The sequence below is a fragment of the Dipodomys ordii genome, unplaced genomic scaffold (assembly GCF_000151885.1).
Source record: "Dipodomys ordii isolate 6190 unplaced genomic scaffold, Dord_2.0 Scaffold46, whole genome shotgun sequence".
Classification (NCBI taxonomy): domain Eukaryota; kingdom Metazoa; phylum Chordata; class Mammalia; order Rodentia; family Heteromyidae; genus Dipodomys; species Dipodomys ordii.
In genome coordinates, this window is record NW_012267262.1 from 13,846,549 (window position 1) to 13,869,386 (window position 22,838).

The 22,838-nt window shown below is 46.5% G+C and overlaps 1 protein-coding gene and 1 pseudogene across 1 annotated transcript in view; both read left to right on the forward strand.

The window, feature by feature from the left end:
• Prr5l (proline rich 5 like) overlaps nucleotides 1-19,020 on the forward strand; it is a 76,577-nt gene extending 57,557 nt beyond the window's left edge. The window contains exons 7-9 of the mRNA XM_013019526.1: nucleotides 2,883-3,020; nucleotides 8,502-8,628; nucleotides 16,303-19,020. Of these exons, the coding sequence (XP_012874980.1) occupies nucleotides 2,883-3,020; nucleotides 8,502-8,628; nucleotides 16,303-16,697 (660 nt within the window). The 3' untranslated portion in view covers nucleotides 16,698-19,020. The remainder of the gene's footprint in view (nucleotides 1-2,882; nucleotides 3,021-8,501; nucleotides 8,629-16,302) is intronic.
• Nucleotides 19,021-21,670: 2,650 nt separating this feature from the next.
• Nucleotides 21,671-22,458, forward strand: LOC105988069 (annotated as a pseudogene).
• The last annotated feature ends 380 nt before the right edge of the window (nucleotides 22,459-22,838 follow it).

A 22,838-nucleotide genomic window follows, 5' to 3' on the forward strand; every position in this document is an offset into this window, starting at 1 on the left:
GTGGGGATGTGGGTGGTGATGTCTCATGAACTCTTAGACCTGGATGGTCTTGAACTTCCATCCCACCTGATCTCCACCCATCCCAGTAGCAGGGATTACAGGAGTGAGCTACTCTACCCAATTTGAAGCACAATTTTTAAGCAAACTGCTGTTGTCCCGAAACCCTCAGAAAAAGGTAATAATATTCCTTACCCTCCATAAGGGATTCTGAGATAGAACTATATGATGTAGTAGAAACAGTGCTAAGTAAAGAATCAGATTTGAGGTGGTGTGTGGTTTTGGGTAAAGTCGTGTGAATTCTGTGGAGTTTCTACCAGGCCCGAGTCCCCTCTTTCCCTTTAGGAGAGAGTATGTTCTGTGTCTGTCTCTCTCTCACTGCCCTCACCGCTCCTCAGGGAGCTCACATTCCACCCTTCCCCTGGGGTTGAAGCTTCCTGTAATAAGGCTTTGCTGAAGTTGGAGTCCAATATTCAGAATAGGAGCCTGGCTATTAACACAATGGTTGGAATTTCCCCATACCACAGGGAAGGGCCCTTGAGGACTGTGGTTGAATAGTGTTTTAAAGGGACTTAGAATTGCTTCAAATATAGCCCAAGTATTTCACACCTGGGAGGCTGGGCCTGCAGACTTCCTTTCTGGCTTTTCCAGTAAGTCACAGCAGGTAGCTACTCCAGGCTGTAGCCTACTCCCCTCTCCTCCTATTCCAGGCTCACCTACCCAGCATCCCTACCCTCTTCCTTTCTCTAGATAGTCACCCTCTGGCCAGCCATGGATCTTAGGAAGAAACTTGAGAAAAAGGGTTGCCTGACTTAGCAAATAAACATGCAGTATACTTACTAAGTTATATTTGAATGAAAATAAACACGTAGTGCAATACTGGGATATGTTTATTCCAAAGCATGGCTCAGATTTAACTGGACATCCTGCATTTGTCCCTCATGGAAGGGCATGCATGGACCGATAGGGATCTGTTAGGGCCAAGTGGGGAATGTGGGAACTGAGTGGACACAGCTCCAGTACAGCGAGAGGCAATGATGGGTCCTCTGATGCTGAGAGCCTGTCAGGATCCCTGTCATATGAGTCTCAGCATGGTACTATTATAGTTCTCTTGAAAACTCAGATCTGGAAGTAACTGACACTGCCCTGTTCAATCTCATCTTCCAACAACAGACTTGAATTTTGCTTGCTCTCTGTTCTACCACAGCCTCCTCCCTGCTGACTGCCTTCTCCTGTCAGCTTCCCAGGACATTTGCATGTGCTAACCTGTTTTAGTTAGCTATCTGAGATGGGTAAGGGGGACAAGAATTTAGAGTGTGGCATGGGAATACTGGGAGGTGGGAAGGCTGCAGCTAATGGATGTTAGGGGAGAGGGTGGCAGAAGGGGCCAGCTGCCTCCTTCCTCCTTTTTTTCTCCACTGTCCTGGCCACATGTTCATAATTTTCTGGGATGTGGAATTCTTTGCTTTTACTCTTTCTTTGGGCTCTGCCCAGGGGAACTGTGTGGAACCTCGGGAACCATGCAAATGCATTTTCTGTACCTTTTTGGATGACAGAGGTTATGAGGAGATGGGCTAGGTGGTGACTATGCTTTCTTTTCTAGCCTAAAACAATTAGAGAAGCCAGTTTTGGATTAATATGAATTCCCTCTCTTGATTCACTGTGAATTGAAGGGGTAGCGGGGCCTCGTGATAAGCCAGTGAATGGCTAGAATTTCAGGTGTGAGCCGCCGGCGCCCAGCTGGCTTGTTTCTTCATAGATGGCAACTTGATGTTGAATCTTCACATGGTGAAAGGGACCTGGGTCTCTCTAGGGCCTGTTTTATTTTATAAGGCATTAATCCCACTTACAAGGGATCACCAAGGGATCCCAAATGCCCCACATCTAGAGTCCATTACCTTGGGGTTTGGGATTTCAACCTATGAATTTAAGAGGGGCCCAAACATTTAGACCACAGCAGTGGTTGTGAGGGATGTGTGTTATTTCCACCTGAAATAGTCAGAATCGTGTCTAACTTATTATCAGAGCCTAATACATGCCAGCTCTTGTGTCTACTTGTTATTATTTTCATCTTTGACCTCCCTCTTCATTCCCCCAACCTCCTTCCTTCTACTTTTCCAATTATTTTTCTTCCTACATTATTTGTGTGTATGAAGGAACTACAAATCTTCTCTAAACCTCTACAGTCTGATGTTTTCTTGAACTTCCTGGAAGATTATGGGTGTAGAAATATTTGTTCAATATCGGTTCATTCTTTGTTTTAAATTAGGATGTATAGGAATCCTGAGCTAGTGAACTTCTTTACAACTAGGATTACATTTTGTAAAATGTCCCTTTTGTTGGCAGTGAGATGACAGAAAGATGAACGAAATTCAGTGGTTATTTTAGAAAGAAATGAAAAAATACCTCATAGATATTTTCATGACAAATGTTATTCTTTTTTAACATTATCTTTAGTTATACAAAGGGGTTTCAGCTCAACATGTCAGCTTATGAATACAATGTATCTTGATCAGTGTCATTCTAGAAATGTTGATGAACTTGAAGAAGTAGCCATGACTGGAGAAGTGACATTGATCTCTCTTGTTTTCCCCCATTTTCCTTCTCCCTAACCACTCACAGACTGTCAGCACCACCTGGATCATGTGGACTTTGTATTGTCTTTAGGCCATTTAAGTATGTTGAGTCACCTCTGTCTTACACAAAGCCCTAATTCCAGAGGACAGATCTTGGCCTTCAGCTTTGCCAGCCTCCCAGAGCTTTGCAGATATCTGTTTCTGGCCCATCTGGATGTTCTGTAAACACATACTGTCCTGAACTCTTTATGGTTGGAAGCAGATCAGTCAAATGCTCACCTTTCACCCTCCCTCATCTCTTCTCTCCAGGGACAGGAACTGACCATCCGCCAGATCTCCCTGCTGGGCTTCCGAGACCTGGTCCTGCTGAAGGTAAAGCTGGGTGATTTGCTGCTGTCACAGTCCAAGCTACCCTCATCCATTGTCCAGATGCTGCTGATTCTGCAGGTGAGGCCCTCATGCAGGTATGCCCATCCAGCCTAGGGAGGGAACGAAAGAGGAGATGGCCATCATGGGGTAAGCGGAAGAGAACAAGTGACAAACACTTTAGCTTAGCTAAGTGTTCTTCATCAGTTTGTGGATGTTTCCTTTTTGTAGGTCATGGGGCTTGAACTCAGGGCCTGAGTGCTGTCCCTGAGCTCTTTTGCTCAAGGCCAGTGCTCTACCACTTTGAGTCACAGTGCCACTTACCGTTTTCTGGTGGTTAGTTGGAGATAAGAGTCTTATGGACTTTCTTCCCTGGGCTGGCTTCAAACTGTGGTTCTTAGATCTCACCCTTCTGGGTAGCTAGGATTACAGGCATGAGCCATGGGTGCCAGGCTTGTGTATGTTTCTTGGTTCATTTGTGTGATGTGTGTTCACTGAGCACCTGTTTGGTCCCTGCTACTGTGCTGGGTAATGGCATTGCAGTAGGGAGGAAATGAAAGATGATCCTCCATTCAGGAAGTAGACATCTTTTTCCCCAAATATGTCAGGAAGTCAAAGGTTGCAAGTATCAACAAAAAAATCCACTTTAACCTAGCATGAGCCAGACCAGAAATCAATCAGGTGGCTCCCAGGGAGATAGGCTTTCTGATGGAGGAAGACCACAGTCAGTTCACAGAGCCAAGGCATTTCTTCACTATTAAGTCTATAATAATGTCTGGTTTTTGTGTGTGATTTTTCCCCCTCTCTTTCTCTCTGATGCTGCCTCACCTGGCTTTGCTAAGCTGTTCTTGGACTTGGTTTTTCTGGGCCTATAGAATTGTGACCATTGCTTTGGTTTGCATCAGGTCAAACATGGCATGTCTCAGCTTGTGGGTTTGCATCAAGAGACACAGATGGCTGCCTACTGTGTCTCTTAATCCTAGTTCTAAACCAGTAACAAGAAAATGAGCTAATGCTTGTTAGTCCCTGGCTGTTTTTCAAGCACAGACCAAGGACTTGAAATGTATTGCTTTTTTAAATAAGCCAAACAAACACCAATAAGAAAACAAAAACCTATAGAGTTTACACACTTGCATGGAATCTCCTAGCTGGCAAAAGATAGTTCAATTTAAAATTATACCTAAATTTAAAAAGGATCGGATTGACTTACCTTGAGCTGGGTGATTTCCCTTTTCCCAGTCAGATGTAACCTTTCATTAGAATCAAGTAGGGGCTTAGTTCCAGCAGGGGAACCAAGGTTCCTGCTGATAGATGAAGCATACTGCATCAGGCTCATGGTGACCTCTTGGAGCCTTACAAACAAGAATGGCACATCAGACATGGGGACATCTGGGGCTCCTGCCTCACCCAGCTGCTGTTTTCTTTTGATTCTCTAAGCTGGGCCATCCTTCTAGGCTTTCTGCCCTTTTCCTGTCCTCAGAGAGGAGGAAGAGCTGCCTTAAGGCATGGAGGTTGGGTATTACTGACTAGAATTAGATGTCAGCCCCAACCTTGTTATGTCAAGAAAGGAGAAGGAGTGTGGATAGAAAAGTCTGTGTAGCTTACATCCCAGAAAGCTTCACTTGGGCTTGGCACCCAAAAATCTTGGGTAAAGGAAGTGGCGCTGTAGCTCAAGTGGTAGAGCGCTCGCCTTGAGCTGAAGAGCTGAGGGACAGCGCCCAGGCCCAGAGTTCAAGCCCCACGACCAACAAAAAAAAAGATCTGATTGTTCCAAAAATCTTGGGTAAAAAATGAGCCGTTGAGGATTCTGGTTGTCAGAGTAGTAACATTGGGATTCCAACATCCTGTTTTTATTTGTGTTTTGAAGATAAGAAGGCATTTACACACACAAACACACACACACACACACGTTTTCTCTTTTTTCCTTTGGGAGGAGAATCGATCCAGTTCTTCAGGTGAGGGATTCTCACCTGTTGACCCCTCATTTCGTTTAGTGATGCTGGAACAGGAGGACTATCTCTTTGTTTTTCTGTCAGTCATGTGGTTTGAACTCAGGGCTTGGGCACTTGGGACTGTTTCTATATAATGAAAAACATCAACCACATGGTAAGGTTCTTAATCCTGTGCCAAGACAGTCTGACAGCCATCATCTATCAGAATTCTCCAGCTAGCTTAAGAGAGCCATCTTCCATCCACTCCAGTACCAGCCCCAATTTGCTTTCTTTGGGGCAGCATCAAACTCTTGTCAGTTGATCTCAGTAACTGGGCCTGGGTTCCCTCCCACCTCTTCAGCCTGACCTGGAACCTGACTTACCTGGTGTGATGGCCTTTGGCCTCTATGACAGCAGGAACTTGCTGTTTGCTGTTCCCTCTTCTCAGAACACTCTGTCCTTGGAATTCCTAACCCTCCTTCCAGTCAAAGCAGATCCTGTGCTTTGTGTTCACACTTGTGTCCTCACACTTTGTCTCATAGTAGGCATTGATTAGCCACCATTTGGTGAATGACAGTACCAGCTAGTGAGAGTTTGGATAGGACGCCAGGTCACTGGCCTCAGATCCCATGATGCCCTTACCCTGGGATCCTCCCTGAACCAAGAGAAATACAGAGAAGCTCCATGGTCCTAGAAAATGCCTGGGGAAGTTGGGCAAAGAGAATTCCTTCTGTGACTTTTGTCCTTCTGTGAGTCAAGCAGAGATGGAGATTCAGGCCTTGGCTAACTAGCTCAAGATCACATAGAGATTTGTGTAGAGCTAGGCTGTTCAGCCACACATCAGCCCTGGTTCTTTCTCTTCTCTGCTCAGCCTTTCTGGCCACTGCTGCCTTCCTTCCCATTGCCTCCTAGGTATTAGAAGCATGGTTTCTCTCAAGTGTCCTGGCCATGCTCTTTCTCACACAGGAGGTAGGGAGCCTGGGCTGGGAGGCTCAGTGATGAATATGGGCCTTAACCTAGCCCAAGTCCTCCTCCAGCAGCAGGTGCACCAGCCTGTGGGTCTGATGGAACAACCAGGTTGGCCATGCCCTTGGGGCTTGTTCTGCCTCAGACAATTTCAGCCTCTGTGCTTAGAACTGTCCATTCTCCCCCTGGGCTCTCACTCTCCAGGGTGATGAGACATGGGGCTGATTTTTTCCAAATGACCTGACTCTAGCACAGAGAAAAGCCCCATTTCCCAGTCTTCTACTCACCCTTTTTTGTCTCTTTTCCAAATATTTTTGAAGCAACTCCTCCTTTCCTAAGATACAAGAGGTCCTCCTACTATGGCAGAAGTCCTCCTTCTGTTGTCAGGGTGTCTCTGCAAGAGGCAGATCCAGAAACTGGGACTGAGGCCCCCCCCCACTCACTCAAATCTGTGTGTGTGTGTGTGTGTGTGTGTGTGTGTACATACATGCATATGTATGTACATTTTACCCCAGTACTGGGCTTGAACTCAGGGCCTTATACTCTCACTTGGCTTTTTCTATTCAAGACTGGTACTTTACCACTTGAGTCATATCTCCATTTCTGGCTTTCTGCTGGTTAGTTGGAGATAAACATTTCATAGACTTTTTTAGCCAACTGGCTTTGAACCTCAGTCTTCACATTTCAGCTACCCCCTGACTAGGTAGGATTACAGGAGTGAGCCACCAGCTTCTGGCAGACTCAAATGTTCTTAATGTTTTATTGAACAAAGGGAACTTGCATCTTGCTTGGAGCCATGAAGATCTCATAAATGTCATTACCAGTGTTGAAGGCAAGCAGAGGGATGAGGGCAGATCCATTTTGGAGGGCTCTGCCAAGTTTTCAAGAGATGAGTTTCTGGGAAACCATCCAGTGTCAGGTTGTATGCCCATTGTCCATTTCCTTCCACCTTTTGGCAGTTTTCTATTTTCTATAACCTCTCCCTGTCTAGTGTTTATGGATTATGGGGAGGAAGTTTAGAGGGGGAACCCAGGTAAGAGTTACCAAGGACAAAAATAAAGAAAGAAGAGTTCCTGGGCTTTGAAAATCTAGTCAAGGTGGTTTTGTGGTTGAAACTGCTCTCACTGCTTTGAGGTATGGCATAGTTCCCTCAGAGCATAAATAAGGCCCTGCTTTTTTTTTCTCTCTACTGACAGGAGGATTCCCAGTTTACTTAGAATTCTGTATACGTCTTCTGAAGTGTGTGTGTGTGTGTGTGTGTGTGTGTGTGTGTGTGGTGTATGCATGCATGTGCATGCCAGTACAGAGGCTTGAATGCAGGCCTGGATTCTGTCCCTTAGTATTTTTGCTCAAGGTTGTGTCCTACCATTTGAGACACACCTCCACTTCTGGTTTTGTGTGTTTTTTTTTTTTCTTTTTGGTGGTTCATTGGAGATAACGAGTCTCATTACCTATGCAGGCCGGCTTTGAACTGCAATCTTCAGATCTGAGCCTCCTGAATAGGTAGAAGGATTATAGGCGTGAGCCACCATCACCTGGCTTGCTTTTTCTTTCCTTTTTTTTTTCTGATGCCAATTTTTTGCACGCTTTAAATGCAGTATGAGTGGAACTGGAGCAGAGGGCATGGAGAGCTACCTTGCCACCTACTTCCCATCACCACCATAAAGTGTCAGGCAGCCTGCTGGCATTCTGCCCACTTGTTTTCTCTGCAACTCTTCTCTTCTTTGCCCTTTCCATCCCTAGCCTGTGCCTACCAGCTTCTCTTTCTATATTTTTTTGCACCACTTGGGGAATCCATACTCCTGAACATACCTTTGTCCTCATCTCTGTGATGCAGCCAAGAAGGACCAAGAAAAGACCAAGGACCTAAAAGAAGACTTTGTTTCTTCAGAAACTGTGGCTCACGCAGGGGTCCTTGGCCAGCAGGAATTTCCCTTTCTCTGCCTTCTTACCCAACAAGCTTCTCCAGCCCTAAAGCACCTCAATGCCCTGCAGAGCGTTTAAGTGAGGGCACACTTTAGAAATGTGCCTTTTTTATTTTTTAGACTGAAAACAACCCCACAGAGCCTGGTTGGGCTCCTGCTCAGCCTCATCCCTTGCCACGTGGTTCCTGTATCCTTGCAGTCCCTCTGCAGAGCATGCCTGTAACTCCATTCCACTAAGAAGCTGCATTCCCAAGGCGCCTGCCAGTTTTCTAGGACACGGTAGTTACAGGCTGCTTTTCTTTCTTTCTTGGTTGTTGGGGCCATTCGCTGTGGTTGGTGTTTACCCATGGCTTAGTTTTGAAGGCTCCTGTCATGCTGAGCTTTTGAAGTGGCTCATCACTCTGCCACTGAAAGCCTACTACTACTAAAGCAACACTTTTCTGCTCCTCAGAGCCAGAGAGCTTGGGATCCAGCTCAGGATGTTTGTCCTCCACTGGCTGTGTTGGGCTGGGCAAGCTACTTAAACTCACTGGGTCGTTATCTCCCATCTGTAGAAGGAGGACCAGAAAAGAACCCTTGTCTCTTGCTTGTTGGTGGTCTAAGTGAAGTGCTGAAATAAGGTTTATGCCTGTGTGCCTAAGGCCTTGTACACATGGGAAGGCAATCTGGGTATGTTGATGCGGGCCTGCTATGGTAGCAATTGTCTCTGACCTGTATGCGTCTACCTTGTTCATTTGCAGAGTGTTCATGAACCCACAGGCCCCAGTGAGGGCTATCTGCAACTGGAAGAGCTGGTGAAGCAAGTGGTTTCTCCCTTCCTTGGCCTCAGTGGGGACCGTGGCTGCTCAGGCCCTACATTCATGCTGGGTAAGGGGTAAAGCTCTTAAGCTCCCTGGGAGCCTTGTCCCTAGTGATAGCTGCTACATGGTGCTGAGTACTTTGCTCGGGATGTGGCCAGTGCAAATCTGTACATGTTAATCACTCATATTCTAGTCACATTCTGTGTCACAGTAACCCTCTCCCTAGCCCCCTGAGGTGATTCCTCTCCAGAGACTGAATCCCTGATCTCTGCAGTGGTACCTGTCTCTTCCACATCTTTGATCAGTGGCTTTGATCTTTCTTATGTGTCCAGAACATTAGTTTGATCTTCCTTATGAGCCCTGGAAATTAGTTTAGTTTAGTTTCTTTTTTTTCCCCTGTGTCTAATAACACAAACTGTGCATTATTACACCCTTCCCTGACCTGATTGGACAACCTGTCATAATGGATTTCTTTGAAAGCAGCTCAAGATGTGAAGCTAGCCAGCTTGATGCTTCCATACACCAGACCTTATGGAGCTGCTGTCCCCTCCATGCACCCCTCTTCCCCCCCAATTGGTGTGGGTGCTGCTGTGGACTTTGCTGAAGAAGAAGAAAAGGGACTCCTGGATTTGGGGACAAATCCTGCTGGATCTTTTTTTTTTTTGGTGTCTGTGAAGCCACATTGGCATCAGACTCCGTACAAGGCCAGTGGAAAATCTAGACATAAATCAGATCTGCTTCTTTTATGGGTGAGACCACATCAGTGGGGCTCCTTATAAACAGCTGGATAGCACAGTATAAGATCATATGAGGGGCTGGGAAGGTGGCTCAGTGGTAGAGCGCTTGCCTTGCATGCCTGAGGCCCTGGGTTCGATTCCTCAGTACCACATACACAGAAAAAGCTGGAAGTGGAGCTGTGTTTCAAGTGGTAGAGTGCTAGCTTTGAGCTGAAGAGCTGAGGGACAGCGCCCAGGCCCAGCGTTCAGGCCCAATGACTGACCAAAAAAAAAAAAAAAAAAATCATATGAAATAGTTCTCAGCAAAGCCACAGTCTCAGTAGGAGCAGCCATGGAGTGAAGCTTATAATAAAGATATTCCCTAGTTTTTGCCTAAAATGCAAGCTGTCAGAATATAGTAATGTGGTTAGAGAAGGCACTCAAAAACTATGTGCTAGGTGGACAGCAGCCAGCTGTACTCTGAGGTAGCCAGCACCCAGGTAACACCATAGGATTTGGAATCTGTTGCTTCTCTTTTGATTATAATGGCTTCAAGTCCTGGGAGTAAAGGAGTAGCTTCCAGAATGGTGCCTTCCCTTCCTGGGCTTCTTTCCTCGCAGAAAAGGCCAGGCCTCTTCCTGGCAGTTTTCCTGGCCTTAGTCGTATTTCTAGGGAAACACTAGCTTAACCTCAGTCACCACAGATCGGAGGGTACTGGCCCCAGCCTGATGCCTGCCAGTTCTTCCCCTCCCTTGCTCCCAATTACTCACTCCACCAGAGCTGGAAAGAACTAGAGTTGAAATGATACTGAAGGAAAATAGTCGCCTGCTTTCCCTGGCCCTGGACTGGGTACCATATTGCTGTGGACTCCTTAGAGCCTATCTTCCTGATACTGACTCAACTCACCAAGTTTCAGAGGTGGGAGCATGCCAATTAGTTGGTTAGTTGGGCCATGGCAAGGATTCAGCTACTGACTGGGCCTAACACTAATGTAGAGTAAGAAAAACATTTTTTTTTCTTTAATTCTCATAAGTTCTTGGATGAGACCAGGCCCTATCACAGATTAACAAGACAAAAGGAAACAAGTTGATTGACACATATAATTCATAGACACCTGGGAGACACCGAGGCAACATGTAGCTTTAAACTCCAGCTATTTCAACATAAAACAAGAAGAGATGACAAGAGGAAAATAACTTAGAAATTCTAAGGACCTATGGAGAGGCAAGAAAATGGCAGGTAGTGGCTTCTTAGTAAAGCTTGTCAGTGGAGACTCTTGGTACTGCCCCCAGGTGACAAGGCCTAAAGTTGTCTAGAATGGTTAACCATTTCCTTCTGGGAGAAGGGGGACAGAATACCTTCTTTCTTCATAAGTCGGTGTCTTACTTTTAGGTTAAATGGGAACAGTACAGAGACCCCCCCAAAAAATATCTACTTTTCTTTTTTTGGTCTGTCGTGGGGCCTGAACTCTGGGTCTGGGCACTGTCCCTCAGCTCTTCAGCTCAAGGCTAGCTCTCTACCACTTGAGCCACAGTGCCACTTCCGGCTTTTTCTGCTTATGTGGTGCTGAGGAATCGAACCCAGGGCCTCGTGCATACAAGGCAAGCGTTCTACCACTGAGGCACCTTCCCAGCCCCCAAAATCTACTTCTCAGTGGCCTTTGCTTCAACAATCCTTGAACCCTGCCAGTTCAGAGTAATGTCTTACTGTCTTCCATATAAGAAACATAGTAGAGTCAGGCGCTGGTGGCTCACGCCTATAATCCTAGCTACTCAGGAGGCTGAGATCTGAGGATTGTGGTTCAAAGCCAGACTGGGCAGGAAAGTCCGTGAGACTCATCTCCAATAAACTACTCAAAAACCAGAACTGGTGCTATGTCTCAAGTGGTAGAGCACTTGCCTTGAGCTGAAGAGCGCAGGGACAGGGCCTAGGCCCAGAGTTCAAGCCCCACAACCGACCAAAAAAAAAGGAACATGGTAGATTTGCAAGTTTGTTCAGTGAGGACTCCCTGTAAGAGGAGGTACTTCTGAGTTCTAGCTAAAATATGAGTACTATCCATTTTTGTCGAGGTATAAGGCAAAAATCTGAACCTTTATTAGGCCCACGGACAGTCCTTACTTTTAGAATTATCTCACTAGGGACAGAGAGGGAAGAACATTATTCTTCTTTGAACAAGTTTTATATTATTATTATTATTTTAGCAAATGTACTCTGAAACCCTATCCCAAGTACCTTGAGAGGTGTTGCAGCCATATCTGTGAGTAAAAGCACACACATCCCTTCCCTCTAAGGCCCATGGTCCAATGAGGAGGTCACAAACACGGTGACTCATCGTGTACCCATCTGAGCTCTGAGGGGAAGTGCAGGGGAAACCACAGCAGGGACTTCATCTGGACCAGGAAATTCCGGAAAGTTCCCTGGAGGAAGTGAGGTCTATGGGGGAGAGCTGTCGGATGAATAGGAGTTGGCTGAGTAAGCAGGGAGGGAAGACTGTGCGAGCAAAGGCAAGTAGCAGAACATTTGACAGTGAATCAAAACAAAACAAAACACAAAACAAAAATGGATCCCCAGTACAATGGCTCACGGGTCCCTCAGATCTTCCCTCTCTCCCAAGCAAAAAACTGGGCTTCTGGGTTTCTCTCATAGAAATCCCCAGCTTCCCACAGACCTCCCTCTCTTGTGTCCCCGGGTGGCCCCTCTTTGGGGGGTGCCCTGCTTCAGGACACTGTGACTTCTCTGCATGACAAGTAGGCCTCTGGGTCTTTTCAAGGCCTGGGATGAGGAGCCACTGTGGGCTTGGATAGAGGGGCAATAATGGCTGCTTTATGGCAAGCCTGGGAGATCAAAGGCCTGGGAACCAGTCCCCAACAAAGGGCAAAGGACAGTCTTATTGAGCCTTTGCTTCTTTTGAGATCTGAAAGGAGCTGTGGCCATTGTTGGCTACAGAGCAATGAATGGCCAAGCTCAGCAGGGTACCTGTACGTGAGGAAGGAATAAAGGCTGCCCATGGCTCTACTCTTTGTGAAATTCTAGAAGGACAGGGATATGTGGCTTGGCAGGTAGGTGCCAGCTAAGGTAGCATCCTTCCCTCTGAGACCAGTCTTTAGGTCCCCAGGGGATGTGAGTACCCCCCAGCATGACCTGTTCTTTGGTAGCAGATTCCTTCCCCCCTGTGATGGTCTTGCTTTTGCTGCTGCAAAGAAAAGATGGAGGAGGGGGAGGTAGAGAGCTAAAAGTAAGTGTGGGTAGCTGTCTGTCAGCCCAGCTAGCCTTTGGTTTCCAGGCCTCCCAGGGACCCCATCAGGGACTGACAAAGCTCGACCTGTCTGACCTTCACTTGCCTGAAGGTTGGCTCTGGAGACTGGCAAGAGTTTGGTAAGGAAGCAGTGATGCAGCGATGTAGCCCCTGGGGTCTCTGTTCTGCCCATACCTAGCTGGGAAGGAGAACATTTCAGAAAGCAAAAGGAGGAGCTGTAGGCTTCCCTCAAGAATCATTGCAGGGTGAGGGAGGCAGCAGCAGTGTGTGAAGATAGGGGGCCTTGACAGCCATAACTGTCGAGGCCTGGAATCCGTTACTTAGATTCTCTGAGCTGCAGAGTGCTGAACACGAGGCCTTGTCCTTCCGTTGGGGGAATGCAGGAGGAAGAAAGTGCTCTGTCTTAGGGCAGGGCCAGCCGGTATTGCTACTTGCTGGGTGACAGCTCTCAGGTAGTGGTGGTATGACTCCCAGAGAACCATTCCAGGTAGGAGGTTGCATGTGCTTCCTACTCTCCATCTCCTGGACCCCCAAAGCCTTGTCATGCTGTGTGGCCATTGTCTGATTATTTGTCAGTCTTCCTCTTAGACCATGTGCTCCTTGAGAGCAAGGAACAAGTTCTTTGTATACCAGGATTTACACAGCTCTCCCCAGTAAGTGAGTATGTGGCATATTAGGGTCCAGTCTAGAAGTCATTCTACAATAATCCACCTTGTGATCCTTGTTCACTTTTTCTGGTCATCCTCTGCACTTGCAGGGTAGTTTCTGTGACTCTGTCTGGATACTTGCTACACAACCTTGTTTTAGCAGCTATCCATGTGAAGGTCATGAGCAGCAACTCTGTTGCAGGCATTGAGTTTGAGTCCTGCTATTTATTTATTTATTACCAGTCCTGGGGCTAGAACTCAGGGCTGGACACTGTCTCTGAGCTTCTTTGACTCAAGGCTAGTACTCTACCACTTGAACCACAGCTCCACTTCCTGTTTTTTGTTTTGTTTTGTTTTCTGAGCAGGTTGATTGGCGATATGAGCCTCAGGGCCTTTCCTGACAGGACTGGCTTTGAACCATGATGCTCAGATCTCAGCCTCCTGAGTAGCTAGGATTACAGACGCCTGGCTCTGGTTTTTATCATAGACCAAGATCATAGTCATGTAACCCCTCAACTGCAAGATCCCCTTCTGCAAAATTATCAGCATATTGTGTCGGTGAAATGCCTTGTTTGTGATACCTACAACGTATTAGACATTGGGTAAATGATTGCTTCTGTGATAGTGGACCTCCGCCCCCACCACACACGTGTGTGTGTGTGTGTGTGTATGTGTTTTGGGATGCAGCATCTCCTGGAAGTGCTGGTGCTGCCAGGCCCTCCTTGCTGGGATGGGGGCTGCACTCTCTGGGTTTTCAAGGTATCCAGGAAGGGCACCATGGAAAGCAGTGGCCTGTGGCAGCTGGGGAGAGGTCTAATCTGGCCAACAGGGAGGTGGAAGGAAGAAGAAGAGTCCTGAAGCTGGAGCTTCCTGTTCTCAGCCTTCTGCAGCTCTGTTTCTGGCATCTCCACCCTTTCAAATTTGCTCTCTCCTGGCCACACTGATGAGTGGTCATTCATCCAGCTTAGGCTGTGCGGCTGAGTGGGGTGCTAAGGAGAAGCATGGGTCAGGGATTGCCCTGAGATGGAGGTACACAGACATACCATGATCTTCACATGCCCCAGACTGTAGGCCTCTGTATTGACACAGTCCCTGTGAAGGTGGGGAGAGGCCAAGGACAATGGAGGTTGCTGCTTGATCTGCTTCTTCCTGTGAGAATCTTCTCTCTGGACTTCAGTTACCCCACTTGGTTCTTCTTTAGCCTCTCCCATCATCCTAGGGTTGCCCAGTTTAGACACTCAGCCTATGCCTGGGCCCCAGTTTCAGCTTTATTTATTTGGTTGTTTTTTTAATCTCCTAGTATTTTATCTCTTTGTAATTTTTTTTGTAGGTTGTGGAGCTTGAACTCTGGTCCCTGAGCTCTTCAGTTCAAGGCTAGCGCTCTACCACTTGAACCACAGCACCACTTCTAGTTTTCTGAGTGGTTTATTGGAGATAAGAGTCTCATGGACTTTCCTTCCTGGGCTGGCTTTGAACTGTGATCCTCAGATCTCAGACTCCTGAGTAACTAGGATTACAGGCGTGAGCCACTGGTGCAGGCCCCTTTGTAATTGCAAGACAGGTCATCTAATATCCCTGTATGCCTTAATTTCCCCACTCAAAAAATGATCATTAGGTGCTGATTTAATTCATTATAATCACAAGAAGCCTAGAACTGTGGCCTGCGTGTTAACTCTTAGGACTCTATTCCTGTTTTAGCCCCTGTCATTTCATCTACCCCTGTACACCCGGTTACCTGTCATCTTTACTCATGTTAGCATTCTTTTTCCTTCCCCACACAAAATGCATGTTTGTTATAGAAAAGGCTTCCTCGGCTCTCTTCCTGGCTTTCCTCAGTTTTCATCTCTTACTTGTCCTCACCCATCCTTCACAGGCCTGCCAAGGCCTCTTCCTGAAGCACTTCCCCATCCTGCCTGCCATGTCACAGATGCTTCCATCTGACATCCCAGCGCCCTCCTAGGATGCACGTATCCGGCCTGAGTGGGCACATCTCCATTGTTCTGTGCTTCCCTGTCCCAGCCAGCCTGGGAGGAACACCTGTCTCAACAACTTGCTCAAGCTGTTCCCATTGTTGAGAAAGTTATCTGTCACCTTCTACCCATTCTGATAGTTCTCCATCATCCTCCAATGTGCCTCCTCCTTGGCATTGTCCCAGGGTACCTTTTCTACCGCACTGGCTTGACCCTTCCTATAGGACCTGTGCCTATTACAGTTATTCATGGGCTTTGCTTGGGCCTCCAGGTCGAGTGAGGTCTGGAGAGAGAAAGAGTTTGTTTGAGTCCCAGCTTGACTATATTCTAGCTGTGTAACCTATGATTACCTCTAATACTCAGTTTTCTCATCTGCAAAGCAGAAGCTAATGGTATATAATTAGTTACATTCAATTTCTACGAGGATTCAAAAGATGCATGGTAAGATTTGGCATAGTTTCTGGGACATGGTATATACTCAGAAGCAGTGGTTTTATAGTTACTTGAGTACAGCCCTGCCTCTTTGGAGGCTATCCCTAGAGTTTAGCTATTCTTCCAACAGCACGGCTTGATTTGAACATAGATCTCGGCACATCATTCGGGTGGGAGGTGAGAGTCCTTAGTGCCCTGGTTCATGACCGGCAGGATGGTCCATTGCCTTGGCTTGCTTGTATAGGTGAGGAAATGTTCTCCATAGTCCTTTCTTCCTCTGGATTAAACTGAACATTATGATTTAGCAGTGTGGATGCCACATTGTGAACAGAGCCAAAAGCTTCTTTGGAGCTGACCAAGCCAACTACTCACTACCTCTTCAGACAAAGTGGTTGAAATGGAATGTAGACACATCCAGTGAGGCTTGGGGGGACAGCTGGAAAGAGAGGAAAATCCATGGGGGTAGGGGGAAGTCCTTGAGAATCAGCTCTGATGGGGAAAGAGTGGCTCCGGAGCAGGAGCAGGTACAGTGGGTAAATTATAAGACAGTCACACATGTGGACATGACCAGATCTCCTGCATGTCCGTGGGGCTCTCTCTAAAGCTGTTTCCAAAGGCTGGGCCACCATTTCTCTCTCCCTCCAACTGATGAGAGATTTCTGATGACCTCTACCCCCTCCTCAATTACAGACTTGATTGCTCCCTCCTCCCCCCTTGCAGCTAGGCGATATTCCAGAGTCCGACCCAAGGTGACTCTCCTCAACTATGGCCCTCCAATGGCCACTGTCAGCCGGCCACTGAATGAGATGGCCTTGACGCCACTGACGGAGCAGGAAGGAGAGGCCTACCTGGAGAAATGCGGCAGTGTGCGGCGGCACACGGTGGCCAACGCCCACTCGGACATCCAGCTGCTGGCTATGGCCGGCATGATGCACTCAGGCTTGGGGGAAGAAGCTGGCAGTGAGGACAAGTGCTTGCTTCTGCCACCCAGCTTCACCCCACCCCACCGGCAGTGCTCCAGCGAGCCCAGCATCCCAGACAGTCCTGACGAACTGGAGGAGATAGGCAGCGAGAGCCAGGAAGACTCGGAGCTGAACTGCGCTTCCCTCAGCTGAGCCTCCAGGATTTCCCAGCTACTTCTGTGCATGCAGGAGGAAGACAGCCCAACCCCATGGATGGCCAGGGGACTCTTCCTTTGGGCAATGAGGCCTTATTTCCTTTAGAACAGACCCGATCTAAGTGCATTTGGGGAAAACTCTTGTAAACCTCTTCATTCTGGTGTTTGGGATCAGCTCCTTACAAACACACAGACCTAACTGCCTATTGTTTGCCTTCCCACTTCCAGCCTGGTTTTTCCAACTTAGATCTTCATCTCCAAGCTCTTTTCTCTCGTACTGGACTGCCTGATGATTCCAATGATATATCCCAGTGCCTCTGGCATTAATGTAGCAGGAGGTTGTCTGGATCGTACACAAACCAATTGATAGTGTGCTGGGCATTTGCGGTTCTCCTTCAGGCTCCTGCAGAGTCCTGTGGAGGAAAAGAGAGATTTGTATGGAATTAAAGAACACTACAACTCCTGTCATGCATGGCGCTGGGATACATCCTCATTACTGTAGTTTTAGAATCACTGGGAAACCATTCATTATTCCACTAGTGCATGATGGTCCATCTCACCTACATCCAGATACTACTACTACATGCTATCTACACCAAAGCCTTTGGCCTGTGGCCCAAAAGAGCCATGAGGCTATATAGCCCTATCTGTCATAAAGTCTTTGTATTTCCCTCTCAAGCTTCCTCCCCAAATCAAGGACTAAACTCCTTATGGGTTGCTGGTGCCTTAATCCTGCCCTTTCACAAACAGACCACATTCCCAGAGGGGCTGGCTGACATCTGCCAAGTAGTCTGTACCTGGATTTGACTTGAATTTCTAAAATGTGTGTTGTTTCAAAAGATTGTTTGCAAATATTTGCTCATAGGGTCTTGCACTGATCATTTCCAAGGAGGTAAATGTTCAAGTTCACAGACAAATAGAGCTCCGAGAAAAGAAATACTAGGAATGGCTTGGAGCAAAGTAATCTCTATGGTAGAGAGAGGGTTCATGTCCACCAGCCTCTAGGAGCAACTGGAGTTAAGTTGGGAATGATTTGCATTTGTGTTATGGTTTCTGAAAAGAAGCTGCATTGGGCTGGCCCTCTGGGCAGAGGATTGTGTTTTTTGGTTGAGGGAGACAAGGGAGATGTAGGGAAGATCTTGGACAGAGATTTAATATCTAAACTGCTCTTTGAGACAGTAGGCTATGGTACTGTTCTTAGTCCTTACCTATATATCCCAAAGCCTCTGTTCCCTCCCGGTCTGGGTTTTTTTTTAATCACCATTAAGTCTCTATCCTCTTTGTATTTGTCTATGCTGATAACAGCTCCAGAAAAGGGAAGAGAGGAGCTTCTCTGTCCTTTCTGGTGGCCCATGGTGGTCTTTGAGATCCTGTTAATTGTTGTAAGTTTTGTTGATGAAATCTCAAGATAGAAACCACCTCATCATCCAATATTACTACAAAGGGGAATGAGAAAGTGTGAGGAGCCATGTAAACTGCCAGCAGAAGAAACCTAACCTCATCTAAGTCCTGATATTTCTTTTCTGAGTGCAGACCTGCATTACGACAAGAGTTGTGCTTTAGATGACTTATGACTTGGACATTTTGTTTTTAAAAAGTTGTTTCAATTTCATCCTTCTACAAGAATGGTGGAATGGAAACATCCAAAGGAGATCTCTTGAGAGTTGCAAACAAAGAAATCTGTGTACGTGTTGTGTAAAGTCTACACATACATAAGCAAATAGAACATTAGTAGGTAAGAGTAACAGGATTTGTTACAAGTTCTTGTCCTTGTTAGGGCCTTGTACACACACACTTCAGACGGCTATTTATTGATCCAGGCAAAGTAATTAACCATGCTTGGGTTTGCTTTTTGGGTTGATTAGGTTAACAATATATTGAAAATGTTGTTGCCAGATCTCAGGTGCCTCTCATGAGGACAGCAGACATCAATTACATGTAGAAGCTCCCAGGTTGGGAATGGGAGTGTCAGAGTACAGACTTGTGTGCATTGTTGCTGCTGATTGTGAGTTTACAACTTTACCTTTGTGCACACCTGATACTAGTACAGTTAATACTTCCGGCTGTACACGTAAAAACTTCGTGGATATTTATGGGCATTTTGGCTCTTGGGGTCTACTGCAAGAGTGAATGATACCTGCAGTACTTCAAACCACTTTTCCTCCTTTTTGTGGGATGAAGTCTCATTTGCATTATTTTGTGCCAGGATTTTCCTGTAGCTGAGGTTTGATAACAGGAAGCCCTCATCACTCCGGACTCCTGAGTCTTCACAAACCAAAACTCCATGTTGTCTGTATCCAAATTAAGTCCAATAAATGCCATTTTTTACGTGTTACCCTATGCCGTGCCTCAATTTTGTCTTGACTGAATTTTCTGGGTGCTTCTTGCCCTTGGTCTCCGGGTACCTGCTCATCTTGCCACTGCTACCTTGTCCCTTTTCCTGTTACCTTTTCTCCAGAGTCAGCTAAATGTAAACAATCCTCTTCTGGACTGGATGGGCAAGTCAATTTTTGGAGAAACAGATTATTTGTGGAGTTTATAAAATACTGAGACATCCGAGAAGCAAGGCTGCTTTGAAAACAAACATAGGGTCTCTTCACTGAGTGCTTGACCTAGAGGGGGCTGTATTTACTCATAGACTTGCTCCTCTCATACTCCCCTTTGATTGAACTGGGCAGAGTAAATTTGTATCTTACTTTGCATGAATACTCTCAGGAAGGCAGCGTTAGTTGGAGACCTTGCAAGACTTACTAGGAGTGTTGGAAGAAGTATGCTGGAAACTGATTAATAATTCTCCATTTTTGCTGAGAGTTTATAGGCTGCTACTAAGATAAGTGACCACTGAGCATGCTGCGATGTTGTAGGTCACTGACAAGTCCATGATGTTAGCATGCTGCCATATCCATCCATCTGTCAGTCTGTCCATCCATCCACCCCCTCGTCTACCTATCAAATACTTTGTGGAGTTTCCACTGTGGGTAGGCATTTTGTTCGAGGCTTGGTTTAGCATGATAAATAATCAAGGACCTGTTCCCTGGAAGCAGTGGGGAAAGCTGGAAATCAGGTCAACGCAGCATTTCAAGTAATGATCAAGATTGGAGCCCATGACTATAGAGATGATGAGAATGTGACCAGAAGTAGAGTGGCTAGAAGAGGTCCTTTTTGGATGTTAATCTGAGAGGAGAACTCAATGAAGAGAGATCCAGACTTACACAGTCCACCTTCACTACCACATCAAATGAATTTATTATCTCACAGTTTTGTAGAAGTCTAACTTGGTTCTTCAAGTGTTTTCAGGACTATGTCACTGCGTGGAAGTTCTACAGGGCTGGGTACATTGGTTCATGACTATAAGCCCAGCTACTTGGGAAAGAGAGGTCAGAAGGCTTCAGATTGAGCCCAACCAGGGGGAAAAGTTCATGAGATTCCATATCAACAAAGATGCTAGAAGTAATGGCATATGCCCAGCTACACAGGAAGCACTGAGAAGAGGATCATAGTCTGAGGCTAGCTTGCAGAAAAAGTGTGGGATGCTATCTAAAAGGTAACTAAAAAGCAAAAAACAAAGGGGGGACTGGAGGAGTAGCTCATGTGTTAGAGTTTGTCTAGGAAACAGGAGGCCTGCTCAAACCCAGTACTGCCAAAATAACCCTCATCACCAATACCAGCTGATTTCTTGCCAACTTCTAGAGGCTGTTCCCACATTCCTTGGTTCCTGACCTTTTCCACCTTCAAAGCCAGCAGTAAATCACGTGAGTGTCTCCAATCTACATTATACCACTCTCCTGCTTTATCAGACCCAAGTGATTATTAGGTCCCTGGGTCACCAGGATAGTCTCCATCTTAAGGTACATCATCACAGCTATAAATCCATTTCATTCTGTAATGTTATAGATTCTGGGGAATCCAGACTTTTCTTCCAGTGCTGATGGCCCTTTATGGGTAGAAAGTTGGGGATCAGATCACCTGAACTACTTGGGAAACTCCTTATCCACCTGTTTATTTGTGGGGGTTTCATTTCAGTGAAATCTCTCGGGGAGGCGGAGAGGGGATAACAGCAACCAAAATAGACAAAATAGTCTTCCTGAAGGGTGAGCCTGTTGGTGTTGCTCAAGGAGCTGCAGTCAGTCAGCTAAGGCTCTTCTGAAAGTCTGGGGATGCCCTTGAACTCCCACCTTAGCTAGAGATGGGCTGGTTTCCTCTCCAATACATTCCCTCTGGTCTTTGTGAGTTCCCCAGCTAGACTTCTGTGGGTGCTACACTTTCTGCCCCTCTGCTCCTACAAAAGAAAGACCAGCCAAGCATCAGTGGCTCATGCCTGTAATCCTAGCTACTCAAGAGGCTGAGATCTGAGGATGGTGGTTCAAAGCTAGCATGGGCAGGAAAGTCCGTGAGACTCTTAGCTCCAATAAACCCCTCAGAAAACTGGAAGTGGTGCTGTGGCTCAAGTGGTAGAACCCTTGCCTTGAATTGAAGAGCTAAGGTAGTACCTAGGCCCAGAGTTCAAGCCCCATGACCGATGGTGGCGGGGGGGGGGAGGGGGAGAAAGGAGGGAGGGAGGGAGACCAGCCCTGTGGTTTCCTGGAGACCCCAGAAAGATGAGACTACAGCATGCAGGTGCTGGTCTCATTGTTCAGGGGAGACTGGGTGGTCCACTCTCCCCTCACCTAGATTCCCATGGTGATTCTGCATAAAATTTTCTCTGCTTAAAACTTTTCCTGGGGGCTGGGAAGGTGGCTTAGTGGCAGAGTGCTTGCCTTGCATGCATGAGGCACCACATAAGCAGAAAAGCCTGAAGTGATACTGTGGCTCAAGTGGTAGGGTGCTAGCCTGGAGCTGAAGAGCTAAGGGACAGCGCCCAGGCCCAGAGTTCAGGCCCCATGACCGGCAAGGTTAAAAAAAAAAGAAAAAAACAAAAAACTTTTCCTGGTTTTTGTTCTTTCTGTAAGCGACCTGAAGTGATCTGTGAAAATGGTTCGCTATTCTCTTGACCCAGAAAACCCCACAACATCATGCAAGTCATCATGTTCACTTATTAAGACCACCAGAGACACAGTGGAGGCCATCAAGGGTATGCAGATCTAAAAAGCTACCAAGTATCTGAAAGATGTCTTTTTTTTCCCTCTACAGGTATGGGTGCTGTCTCCAAGCTCTTTGGCTCAAGGCTAGCATCCTACCATTTTGAGCCATAGAGCCATTTCTGGGTTTTTTGTTTCATTTTGTTTGTTTTGAATAGTTAATTAAAGAGTTTCCTGGGGACTTTTCTGCCTGGTCTGGCTATGGTCCTCAGATCTCAGCCTCTTGAGTAGCTAGCTAGGATTACAAGGTGTGAGCCACCTCTACCAAGCTGAAAGATGTCATTTTAAAGGATCAATGTGTGCCATTCCAGTGTTATAATGTTGGAGTTGGCAAGTGTGTCCAGGCTAAACAATGGGCTATTGATGGCCCCAAATGAGTGCTGAATTTCTGCTGCACAAGCTTAAGAATGCAGAGAATCATGCTGAACTGAAGGGTTTAGATGCAGACTCCCCGGTCATTAAACACATCCAGGTGAACAAAGCACCCGAGACATGCCACGGAACTCACAGCGTTCACAGTAGGATTAACCCATACATGAACTCCCCCTGCAACACTGAGATGATCCTGAAAAGGAGCAGATAGTTCCTAAACCAGAAGAGGAAGTTACACAGAAGAAAATGTATCCTGAAAAAACTGGAGAAACAAAAACATGGCACAAGAATAAATTTAGCATAAAATAAATTGAAATGAATGTTGGTTACCTTTATTTTAAAAAAAAAAAGCAAAATCTTCCCCTGGTTTCCAATAAAATCTACAACACCAGCTCCTTCATAGGTTCTAGGCACTGTTGGGCCTTCTGGCTACTTTGATTCCCCTGTAAGCCCTAATCCTCCCCTGCCTTGCTCTCATCTTCCCTCTCCCCTACTGCTCCTTCACTTATTTCTTTACCTTCTCAGGTGCTTTCCTCCAAGAAAGGACGTGTGGGATTTATGTTTGTATGCCTTGGGCCTAGCAATACAGATATGGTCTTGAGTCACATGTATTCCACATGTGACCCATCTCCACCCTTTTCCTTCCTCTCTAGGTCAGGATCTTCCCATGCTTTCTAAGTATGCTCCAA